The sequence below is a fragment of the Cebidichthys violaceus genome, unplaced genomic scaffold (assembly GCF_023349555.1).
Source record: "Cebidichthys violaceus isolate CVI_PGR_0920_01 unplaced genomic scaffold, fCebVio1.0.p SCAF_21, whole genome shotgun sequence".
NCBI classification, from domain to species: domain Eukaryota; kingdom Metazoa; phylum Chordata; class Actinopteri; order Perciformes; family Stichaeidae; genus Cebidichthys; species Cebidichthys violaceus.
The window spans coordinates 6927709-6938939 of NW_027176384.1; the positions used below are offsets into that span (position 1 = coordinate 6927709).

The window sequence follows — 11231 nt, forward strand, 5'->3', positions numbered from 1 at the left end:
AACAGAAGCTTCTGGAACAAGCCCTGAAAACGTACCCAGTCAGCACACCGGAGAGGTGGGAGAAGATTGCTGCTGCAGTCCCGGGACGGAGTAAGAAAGACTGTATGAAGAGGTACAAGGTAAGTTTCCAGCCAACTCTGAACCTCAGGGATGTTATTGGGCTGTTGCTGATATTTTGCTAAATTTAACACCTTTCTGTTTCCCTGACAGGAACTGGTGGAGATGGTTAAAGCCAAGAAAGCTGCACAGGGGGTCGCAGGAAAGAGTAAAAAATGACAAGAACCACAAAGAATAGTATTCGTGTTATTTTAACATTATTGTGTTCTTTATTTTATAATAAAAATTAAAGGAGGAAAATACTACAAATGATAATTCAATTTGTTTATTTCTGTACAGTTTGTGTAATTTCTCCTCGGTGCTGGTTTGTTCATGTTCTCATCCAGAACATTCCGCTGCGGATCTGGTTGTAGTCTGGCAGCTGTTCAATTGGACCTGAGATGAAAAGTTGAGGAATCTACGTAACACAGTTCTCATTCAAAGTGAGTGCTGCAATATTCCAGTCACCGCTTTTACTAAGACATCTTGCGCTGAATCCAATTAGGACTTACCAACTGCTGCGATGGCAGGAGCCTTGTTGTAGATATACTTGGTGCACACGTCCTTAATGGTCGTAGCATCAATAGCCTGAGGCAGGAAGAAAACAAATGTACAATTTTAAATACAGCACTGGATTGTGCTTTTCTTTCACAAATTAGTCTTCACGGCCTAAAGTGTTTATAAATACAAGTATCCACTCACATCAATTCTGGCCTCCAGCTCATGCAGAGGGATCCTACGACTGTAGCACAGCATCTGTCTGCCAATGTCCTCACAGTTAGGTGTGGATCCTGGAGTCAATAAATGTGTTTATGGCATACAAAACAGTTTTTGACGTGACCTTTGCCCTCACTCTTAAACGGCATAGTACAGTATGTCGAAGAAACATACAGAAGTTATAAAAGTCTTATGACAGATGTCAAACTACCTTGGAGTTGCATCCATGTCTTTCTATCATATTCGTGTGAAATCATCATTAGGATATTAATTCTAGAGTTATGGACAATAAGGTGTTCTGTCAGTGACCTTTTGACCACCAAAATCAAACCAGTTCATTGAGTCCAAGTGGACGTTTGTTCCAAATCTGAGAAAACTTCCTTTAGGCAAACAATGGCCATTACCATCCAGATGCAGGAGCATGTTTGTCTTGAGCAGGTTTTTGGCCCGTGCCACCTCGCTCTCCGTCACACTCGTGCACAGAGACATCCTAACAGGGAGCAACAAAATTCATCTTGTTTTACATTTAGACCTGCGAGGTAAACAGCAGCTACAGTGTTCATTGTTAAAGGTACCATGACTGTATGTGTGTGTACTCACCATTCCATCTGAGTGAAATGCATCATGTCGTCGATGGTGCCGGGCTCACACACCATGTAGAGCCCCCACAGGCCTGTGTCTGTGTAGCAGGTGTTAAAGGACTGGAAGCTGTGGCACAGATTCCCCTGACAGGCCATCTGAGCCAGTTTACTGGACAGATTCTGGATTCACAAAGGACACAAGCAGACAGGGACGGTTACAAGGAGGGAAGCCCAACAGCAAAACATATTTTCTACTCCTGGTTGTCAAGTCTTCCAGGCTCACAAGATGAGGTCATTTCAAATGATCTATTTACTTGTTTTTGTCAAAATAGCTTCAATGACAAAATCAAGTATTTGATGAATAAATAAATATCCTCCATGTGTTTTTATGTTCCATCTTTAACCCTTAATGTTTGAGTACATTTAATATGACGGGCTCAACACATGAGCCATCCTTTGTTTTACATCTCCAATGCGTCCACTGGTTACGCCGTGTTTAACGGCACATTGCAATGAATTGTGGGTAATTCCCTTGGGCAATATCTGCCAGAGCCTCAAGCACACATTTTGACAGAACTGAGCGCTCAAAGTCTGAATCCATGGCCCTGTCATTTCTCTACTAGCACTAAGATGAGTCAAAATGATAAAAATTGTTGTGAGAAATTTAAATTGAGATCATGTTAACCATTTTGCTTTTAGAAATTGCTAAATCATTTTATCGCCATAAGAAAAACAGTCACATTGTGGTGTAACTAGTGGTCAACAGTCAGAGAAAGGCTACTGTCATACTACTGCAGCGATTTTCAAACCCCTAATACAGAGACGTTTGAAAGCAGTGATGAAGACACCCACGCTTTTTCAACCAAATTGTTGGAACAGTGGAAAGAAGGTGGTTCTGGTGAATTCCGTTTCAATCAGGCTATGTACCAGTGATGGTAAAAACTACTTGAAGACAAGCCGATAGTCGCAAAACTATTCGATTTGTTAAATGGGTGTGTTTTATGGCTGACAATTCTAACGTCAAAAGGATCAAACCCTAAGACATTTGTACACGTCAATACATCCCGTTTACCATGACATCACTTAACAAGCTGTATTGAACTTGTCTAGTGCAGCTTGGTGTAATTAATACGAACTAAAGTAAATTGGAGTTGAGTCAACTCGACTGAGGTTTCATCAGTACTCACCACACCTCCACCAAACGAGCGGTCCCAGTTTCCTATCAGTGTATTAGCCACCATGAGGGGGATGGTGTCGGGGTGTGACCATCCAACCGCCTCCACTGCAATGGCGATATGAGCCAGAGGCATCTTGTCGTCACGCACGCGGATCTGAAGAGACAGCGGAACACATTCACTCACGACTCATTTCTCCACCGTCAGTACCACTGTTCTATTCTAACATATCATTTCTTTGAAATAAACGGTTGTCGATGTTCTTGTATTTATATGGGAAATATTAAGTGTTATTAATAAAGCACTTTCAAGATACTTAAAGACGGGGGTCAAGGCACTGACCATGAACCTCAACACCCCTGGTTCAAGCTCTGTTTGGGACTTTTTTTGCATAGCTCCTCCTTGGCCCTGTCATCTCTCTACTAGTACTAATAAAGGCAGAAAATGCCCCATAATAAAACATACTCTACAATTTACATGGCAAAATTAAATATATTTTTAAGAAAAAGAGAAAACTCAAACACTAATAAATGGTATTAGTCTGAAGACTTCAACCTTACCTCACTTCCTGTGAAGTGGCATGGAGGAAGTGCCGGAGCTTCACCCTTATATCTGCCAGGAAGTTTTCCAAAATGATACTTGGCCAAATCGTTGAGCTCATTGTGTGAAACCCCTGATCAGAAACAAGATCAGAGCGACCTCAAGGTGTAGTTTACATTGGTATGAACAATCAGCAGTAATATCAATTAACTTTAGTCTGATAAAGAAAATACCCCAAAGACCAAGACTCAATTACTACAAAGTATTACACTTGTTTAAAGTACTACTACCCGTTTGTCTGTGCACTTTATTTTATTGTAAATTTGATGTATTTTCTATTTTTTGCAGTGTTGACTGTTTAATGTTATGCACCATCCACCATGTAAAATTCCTTGTATGTGCAACATACTCTGATTCTGATTCAACATGAGCCTAACACTCCCCAGTAGTGTGAAATACATAAAGATGCCAATGACAGATTCTGTTAATAATATCCCAGAAACAATGGGGGGTTGTATCAAACTAAAATGTGAACTTATAACCAAACGTGAGGAGAGAAACATCTCTGACCTCCAGCAGCAGCCAGCACAATTCTGGGGCCTTTGTAGTGAGTAGTGATGTACTCCACCAGGTCACCTCTGTTGATCGTTCTGCAACCAAAAACATGGTATTTTGAGAGAGCACGTGTTCTGGAGAGCATGACGGTTTTGCATTTGAAATGAACGTTTGCTCTTACTTGATGTTCTCGGTGGGGCCCAGGATGGTCCTGCCCAGAGCTGTGGACTGGTACGCAGTAGCGTGCAGGTAGTCAAAGACTACTTCCTGCAGATTGGTCTCTACTTCCTGCATCTCTCTGAGGATCACCCCTCGCTCCCTCTCGATCTCTGCTTCACCCAGTGTGCTGTTCTGGATGATGTCCGCCAGGATCTCCACAGCTTGGGAGAAAAGAAAACAGGAGCTGTTTATTTGGATAAATGGAGCTGTCATTTTTTTCATTACTCCAACAAATCGGTCTGTGTTTGGTGCAATGTAACTTTGTGTTTTGCTATATTGGCAAAATGCAATCAATTTGAAATGTTAGACTTTTTAAGAACCTTTAAATACAAGGAACTCTCATTTTGTGTAGATTCTGGTGGCCCCAGGGGACAACAACGGTAGTATTTCTATGAGCACCATTGTGTCGTAAAGACTCCCGTTAGAAAACCTCTCACATTACTGCAGCATGGTCTGACAGGCCGCCTCGCTCAGTCCTGGGTCCGAAGTAACTTCTGGTGACCCTGGATGCCATAAATTGTTTCGTCTGATTTTGCGGGGAATCAGACCTAACAATCACTGCACCGAAATAGCCGACGGTCTCGTATGCTTATGTAGGTCATATAGAGGCATCAGAGATTGTTTCAGAACTAGTTTATGGTTCCTTGAAGTTATTTTATGATTCCTTGTGGTCATCACTACATGTCAATGGGGCCTTAATCTCACTGCTGTATACCTCGTGGAAGATCTTTAGAGAAAGCTTTGGCGTAATACACAGTTTGCTCTCGGGACGTGTAGGCGTTCAGGTGAGCCCCCATGTTCTCAATCTCCAACTCCAGGTCCAGCTGGGAGCGCTTCCTGGTGCCCTGTGACACACACGCAGAGAGTGAACAAACTTTGGGATATGATTTGATTTATCATGACCATTACATTTTTGCATTATGTCAACCTAAACAATTCCACTGTGTCTTTTTTTCCCCTTTCTTCTTTAAAATTGTTGCAGATAACAAACAATAGAAGAACACCAGTAGGTCCAGTTAAAAACTGCGCTGCACTGTTACCATCTCACCTTAAATGCCATGTGTTCCAGGAAGTGTGCGGTGCCATTATTTCTCTCATTCTCGTAGCGACTGCCGGCGTCTATCCAGAGGCCCACCTGGACAGTCAGTCATGAATACCCACAGATTAATATCTACACACTCTCTGCGGCTGCTGTACCAGAACTTCAGACTGAGATGAGGCCGTCTTCTGTAATGACAGAGCTCAACTCTTCATTAGCTTTGTGATAAACCCTTAAAATGAACCGACTTGTGGCCTTGAGATGCTTAGCTACAATATTTTGAAACAAAAACCACTGAGCTCTTCTATATTTCTAGTTAAGTAACAATATTGCAGAGACTTGCAACTCATCATTGGTGACTAATTACAAATTTAAGAGGAATCACCAGCTAAAAGGTGCAAACAAGGTTGTCCTTTACATTACAGTATGTAAGCAAGACCAGGTTTAGTCTTTTGATTTGTTCCTCTTAAAACAAAAATACTAAAAAAGGCATTTAATATGATTTATGCAATACATGAAGGTAGCACGTAAACAGCAATCCTCTGTGTGTGTGTGTGTGTGTGTGTGTGTGTGTGTGTATCAAGGTAACTTGTGTCTTACCGTGCAGGTGGTAAGCCCAGCGTCCTCAGAAGACACTCGGAGTCCGTTTTCTAAAGTGGTCACTTTGGTTTCCGGAACATTGAGGGCCACATGCTGAGCGGCCTGAGTAGCCAATAGTCGGTGTGGTCCAGCTGTGAGCTGCAGGTGGAGGACACACGGTAATTAACAGTCATGATGATACTGCAAATGTAGGACTGTGACGTCAGCTGTCACAGGCCAAATTGCCGCGAACATGAATTTAACTAACCTATTAAAAACCTATGTCGTAGTTTTACTGTGCTACACAGGTCAAACTTCGGATATTACTTTTAAGAATTCATCCCGCAATAGCCCAGGATGTAGCAGCTGTTAGCTAACTTGTTAGCAAACACTGAGCCTGACCGGCCAAGCCGACGGGTTCTCCTCCGTTTAACTGTGCAGTGATAGCTGTCGAGGAAGTGCTGTACCACAAACAAGCCCGTTAACACATACTTCTTACCCTGCTTAAATAATGTGTCTTCAGTAAATGTCTTTGAAGGAGATATTTCCCAGCAGACGTGAGGCGCTGTAAGGACGCCGCCATATTGTTTACCTGTCACACTGCGCAAGCGCCGTCTTCAATGACGCAATCATACGCAAGAGCTGCCGGAGATAGCGATGTGGTTTTATAAAGAAAATAAAGCCAGGCTATTCAAAATACCATAGATAAAAGTAGTCCTACAAAAGTTATAATATTAAAAAATGTTTTATGTAACAACCTGTAATAACGGTACATGACAAAGATCTAAGAGGGCATATTTACATTCTACCAATGGATAGATGACTTGATGGAAACTAACGCTATTTTATGCTCTTTGACTTTTGACAATTGGACGTCGTCAAAATATGTATTTCCAACAAATTTTATATATATGTTTATATAAATATACTTGACTTTGTTGTTTGAAGAAAGTGACCCAGTGATCAGGTTTATTTTGAAAGGGTCTGACAGTTGGAAAACGGAAGTGTGGGTTCAGCTTAGCGCGAATTTTCTACAGAGGGTCTCAAGATTGTCAACCTCATCATAGCTGTTCACAGTGAGTGGAAGAGCCAAGCAAGACTAAAGTACAATTTCATGTAAAGCACAGAGTCAGCTAACGTTACCACCTAACGTGTCAGATATGTGAATGCATTTCTGTTTTAACCGAGAGTAGTTTGATTCTTTGCCGGGTTTAATATTAAGTTCCGTAGCATCGCTAGCTTCTACCTAATGGTTGTTAGCTATTGTTGCTAATTCGTAACCTAAACTTTAGCTGATGCATTAAACCAGCAGTCAAAGCAATTATCTGTGGTGTGGCTTCCAGACAATAATGGCTGGTGGCGGAGATCTAATGGAAGGTGATCTGGAAGATGGGGAGATTTCCGAGTCCAGTTCGGAAACTGAGATGGGAACCGCCGCTGCAGCGGAAGCTCGACCCCAGGTTCCTCCAGCTTTCAGCGGCCAGTCCTTCCACGACAGAGCCGCTGCCCAGCATTCTGCCGCCGCCTACCGCAGCACTGGTAGGACGGTGGAGTCCAGCGACAGTGACCCAGACTCGTCGGACGAGGAGGCGACTGTTTGGCGCCGGAAGCGGCAGAAAGTATCCAACGTCCCCCAGCGGCCTGCCTGCACCACCCGGTCGGAGCCGACCCGCATGCCCGTCCCCGGCCTGCCGGGAGGCCGCAAGGTGAACAACATTTGGGGCTCTGTGGTCCAGGAGCAGTGCCAGGATGCCGTCGCTGCAGAGCTGGGTATATTTGGCATGGAAGGTGAAGTGAGCATGTCCAGCAGAAACGTGGAGACGTATAACTTTGTTCTGGCCCGTAAGATAATGGAGAAGGAGAGGGAGCTGGAGAGACAGGCGAATAATGTTGGAGAAGTGAGCATGCTGGACGCCCAGCTGGAGGAGTACATGAAGGACCGGGACTCGGAGGAGAGGGCAGGACCTGATGCCAAGAGGAAGAGGCCAGCTAAAGAGAGACTGGGCCCCAGGGCAGAGATGGACATCAAGGGCCGGTATGAGATCACAGAGGACGACCCCGAGGATAAGGTGACGGACGAGATAGCACACAGGCTGCAAGAGCCAAAGAAAGACCTGATAGAGCGCATTGTCAAAATCATCGGAAAGAAAAAAGCCATAGAGCTGCTCGGAGAGACGGCCACACTGGAGGAAAGCGGCGGTGTGTACACCATGGACGGCAGCAGGCGAAGGACGCCTGGTGGGGTGTATCTCAACCTGCTGAAGAACACACCCAGCATCAGCAAGTCCCAGGTCCGGAAGATATTCTCTGAGGAACACCAGAAAGAGTGCAAGAGCAAGAAGGCTGCCCAGAAGAGAAGGCGGCACATGGTGGCCAAGAAGATGAAGCAGGCCATCGGCACACTGAACCTGCAGGAGCATGACGATGTCTCCAGGGAGACTTTCGCCAGTGACACTAATGAGGCCTTGGAGTCATTGGAGGACGCGGCTGAAGACGAAGAGGAAGAGGAGGGTCAGGAGGAAGCTGCTGTGGGCACTGAGGAGACGGCAGCGGTGGTCTACAACTCTGCAGACCTGGAGGTCTTTTGAGGGATGCCTGCTGTCTGAACTCTGGGAGGTTCGAACAAGGACATTTAGGATTAAAATTACAACACCACACTGCATAAGTACAGAATCTCACCGGAGTGTCCTTTTTTCTTTTTTTACCATAGCAATAAAAGGACAGCTTATGTTAAAAGTAATATTGGTTTTGTTCGGTACAGCATGTATTTGTAGATTTCAGCACATGTAAACAGTGATTTGAAATACAAATGTTGTTTGCCATTCAATCAATTTCTTACTAATCAAAAGCTATGTTGTTGAAGCATATTGGAGTAACAGTGATGCACTCTTGTTAGTTGTCAAATATAGTTACTTTTTTTTGTTATATGGTTTCATTAGGATAGAATGAGATCTTGATTTATTAAAATAATTTGTGTGCAGCATAAATAAAGGCGACTCAAGTACAATTACTTCAAATTCCAATGATTTCTCACTGGGTTTTTCAATGCTGCTCACTGTAGAATAATTCCAGAAGCATTGTGATACAGAATCAGTCCCTGAAAGCTAAGTGTTCTTCAGCAGGTCGGGATGATTGGGCTGATTATCAGAGAATCACGTTGGTTTCTCAGATGTTTGTCCACTAGATGGCAGACACACACTATCACGATGCCTGATGTTGAGATAAAGTATTGATCCCATACAAGTAAACGAAAGGATACAATACAAGAAGTAGTTTAATCTGTTAGTAAATGCACTGTATACCAGAAGAAGCATGTGATGGAAGGTGCTATACACAATATACAAACGGTATATACAAATATGTACTGTGATATTAAAATCAATTCAGAAATTAAGCCACATAAGAAAGATAAATAAACTTACAAAAATATCACTTACAGTTCCAGTGGGTAGGATTTAGGGGGATCTATTATCAGAAATTGAATACTTTATTCATAACTATGTTTTCATTTTGAGAATAATCACCTTAAACTAAGAATCGTGTTATAATTAGTTTAATTAATATCTAGGGGCGGGTCTTCTTCACAGAGTCCACCATGTTGCACCGCTTTGTTTCTACGGTAGCCCAGAACGGACAAACCAAACACAGTTTACTGGGTTTGATAGATTATCAACAGAAAGTGGGACTATAAATAAATTAGTTGAAGATATTTCATAAGTTCTTTTAATGCTGTTACTGTGAGCACCATGAATATAATTCAAATCAATTACTGTGTTTGGACGGAGGCACAACTGGGCCAAGAAAACCAAAACCTATGCTAAAGAGACACTTCTTTTGAAGGCCAACAGGTGGTGATGAGGTTTATCCATGTACTGTAGGTATGTCCCCGTCCACTACTCAAACACATGCATTGATCAAATTTACCAATTGCTCATGGAGTATTTTGTGCAATTCCAGTCACTTATCAGATGCGTTAAATATCCACCAGTGGTTCTGGTTTAAGAAACAGGCTTTTCTAGGGGGAGGCAGAAAATGGCAGATTTGCACAGTGTTGCTTCTTGTCTCCATCTTTTTGAATGTATTTATTCTTGCATTTACCAGACTTGACAAATGGGTGGCAGCAAATGTCTGATTATGGTGGTGGCAACAGTGTGTGTACATGACTGTGGTGTTCTTTGATGAAACAAGGAGTCAAATATGGATGAATGTTTTTGTCCTTGATGGTATTCTGAAACGTGTCCATGTTCAGTGTTCCATTTAGAGAGGTCTGAAAACAACAAGCACGCAAAAATGGCCATTTTTATATCAGGAATAATTATTCATAACCATTTTGTTTACAGGCCAATGTTTTCTAACAATTTCATGACATTTCCTGGCATGAACTATGTCATTTAGCAGTAATTATAAGAATAATTTAAACCAAGTTCTGAAAGTGTTATTTTAGTTAGTTGTGTTCATGAGCAATTGTGGAATTTCACTGTGCATGTTAGCTTAGCAACACGGTTCTTAACATCAAACGTTCTAGGAAAAAAGATAAAGATTTACGAGAATGGCAGCATTTCTAGTGCCTCAACGTCTCAGCATGGCGACGGCTGAGCTGGTGGCTCACAGCTAACAGTGCAAACAGCGCTAACAGTGATTGCAGAGCTAACAATGTTCATACGACAGAACTGGAGGGTGGGCGCTATGCTGCCGCCAACGCCGTGATCAGCTGTAACCGCCGGCGTCCGTGAGCTAACCAGTGGGGCACGCTCACTATGTCAACAAAGCCAGGAGAAGCTCGGATAACAACACACACAGAGGAAGAGTGACTTCATCCTCTGCTGGGCTAGACAGTACTCCACTATATCTTTACATAGATGATAGTTGGTTGCGGCTAAATTAATGCTCTGACTGTCGTTTAAAGCACCTTTAAAACTGCATCAATACATTTTTTGGGCACTTAGGGCCAGAAAAACGTGGAAACACAACATGTGACATACTCTAACACCCTATACAGTTGTTGCAGCTGACGTGTTAGCAAACAGTTGCGTATTTGGAGTCGTGTTTCTGGTGACCTAGGCTTCTAAAGATTAGACTTTCTTAACATTGTCTTTCTTTTCTTTGGTGCTGGGCAGGCAGCATACAATGAGCTGATCAGAACTTGCTTTTTTGCTGAAAACAGAGTTGATGAAGCCGAGTAAAATCCGAAAGAACGAGCTTTCTGGCGTTTTGTCACTACTGGGTACTTTTCACATTACACACAATTATGTGTGGAGTTATGTGATCCTTTGTAAAAAAAAAAATATGGATAAGATCAGTTTTCATGTTCCATGCACACCAGGAACAGTAAACTAGCATGCAGTTCAACACCCAATATTTGCTTTACAAATTGAGTTTTTACTTGAGCTAAACAGACCTCAGTAAACAACAGCCCCCCCCCCTCCCACTAAAGCAGCTGCAACTAAATCAAAGTAAAAGTACACAGTCTCCCCACACAGCTCCAGGGTAGAATGAAAGCCTTTAATGGTGGTGGTGGATTTGTCAGCGCCTTGGAAATGATCATTATCTCTGCTCATGGCTGCCACATGAAAGGCCCGGCGTTCTGGCAGAAACACGTTTAATAATCCCACCTCTTATGGCTGGTTTGTTTTTTAATATATGCTGGTGGATATGTCTTCTCTGATAAGTTGCCAGTGTGTACATCATGATTTCATGAGGCAATTAGGCGTGCTGATAAAGGTTTGCGAT

The 11231-nt window shown here is 42.8% G+C and overlaps 3 protein-coding genes across 4 annotated transcripts in view; 2 read left to right on the forward strand and 1 right to left on the reverse strand.

The window, feature by feature from the left end:
- Positions 1-372, forward strand: part of dnajc2 (DnaJ (Hsp40) homolog, subfamily C, member 2) — a 6943-nt gene extending 6571 nt beyond the window's left edge. The window contains exons 11-12 of the mRNA XM_068717403.1: positions 6-119; positions 211-372. Of these exons, the coding sequence (XP_068573504.1) occupies positions 6-119; positions 211-276 (180 nt within the window). The 3' untranslated portion in view covers positions 277-372. The remainder of the gene's footprint in view (positions 1-5; positions 120-210) is intronic.
- pmpcb (peptidase, mitochondrial processing subunit beta) lies at positions 367-6093 on the reverse strand. The gene is made up of 13 exons (XM_068717104.1): positions 6001-6093; positions 5523-5660; positions 4932-5018; positions 4599-4728; positions 3846-4044; positions 3680-3759; positions 3130-3242; positions 2582-2725; positions 1414-1574; positions 1218-1303; positions 799-887; positions 609-684; positions 367-492 (listed from the first exon to the last, which is right to left on the reverse strand). Exons 1-13 carry the CDS (start codon positions 6082-6084, stop codon positions 428-430), a joined length of 1452 nt encoding a protein of 483 aa, XP_068573205.1. The 5' UTR covers positions 6085-6093; the 3' UTR covers positions 367-427.
- A 418-nt stretch (positions 6094-6511) lies between these two features.
- phax (phosphorylated adaptor for RNA export) lies at positions 6512-8511 on the forward strand. Of its 2 annotated transcripts, none has more exons than XM_068717146.1 (2): positions 6512-6577; positions 6845-8511. In XM_068717146.1, the coding sequence occupies exon 2, from the start codon at positions 6851-6853 to the stop codon at positions 8087-8089; it is 1239 nt and encodes a 412-aa protein (XP_068573247.1). In that variant the 5' UTR covers positions 6512-6577; positions 6845-6850; the 3' UTR covers positions 8090-8511. The 2 variants fall into 2 exon arrangements, with proteins under 2 accessions (XP_068573247.1, XP_068573248.1); XM_068717147.1 differs by having other exon boundaries at positions 6537-6617.
- Positions 8512-11231: the final 2720 nt, after the last annotated feature.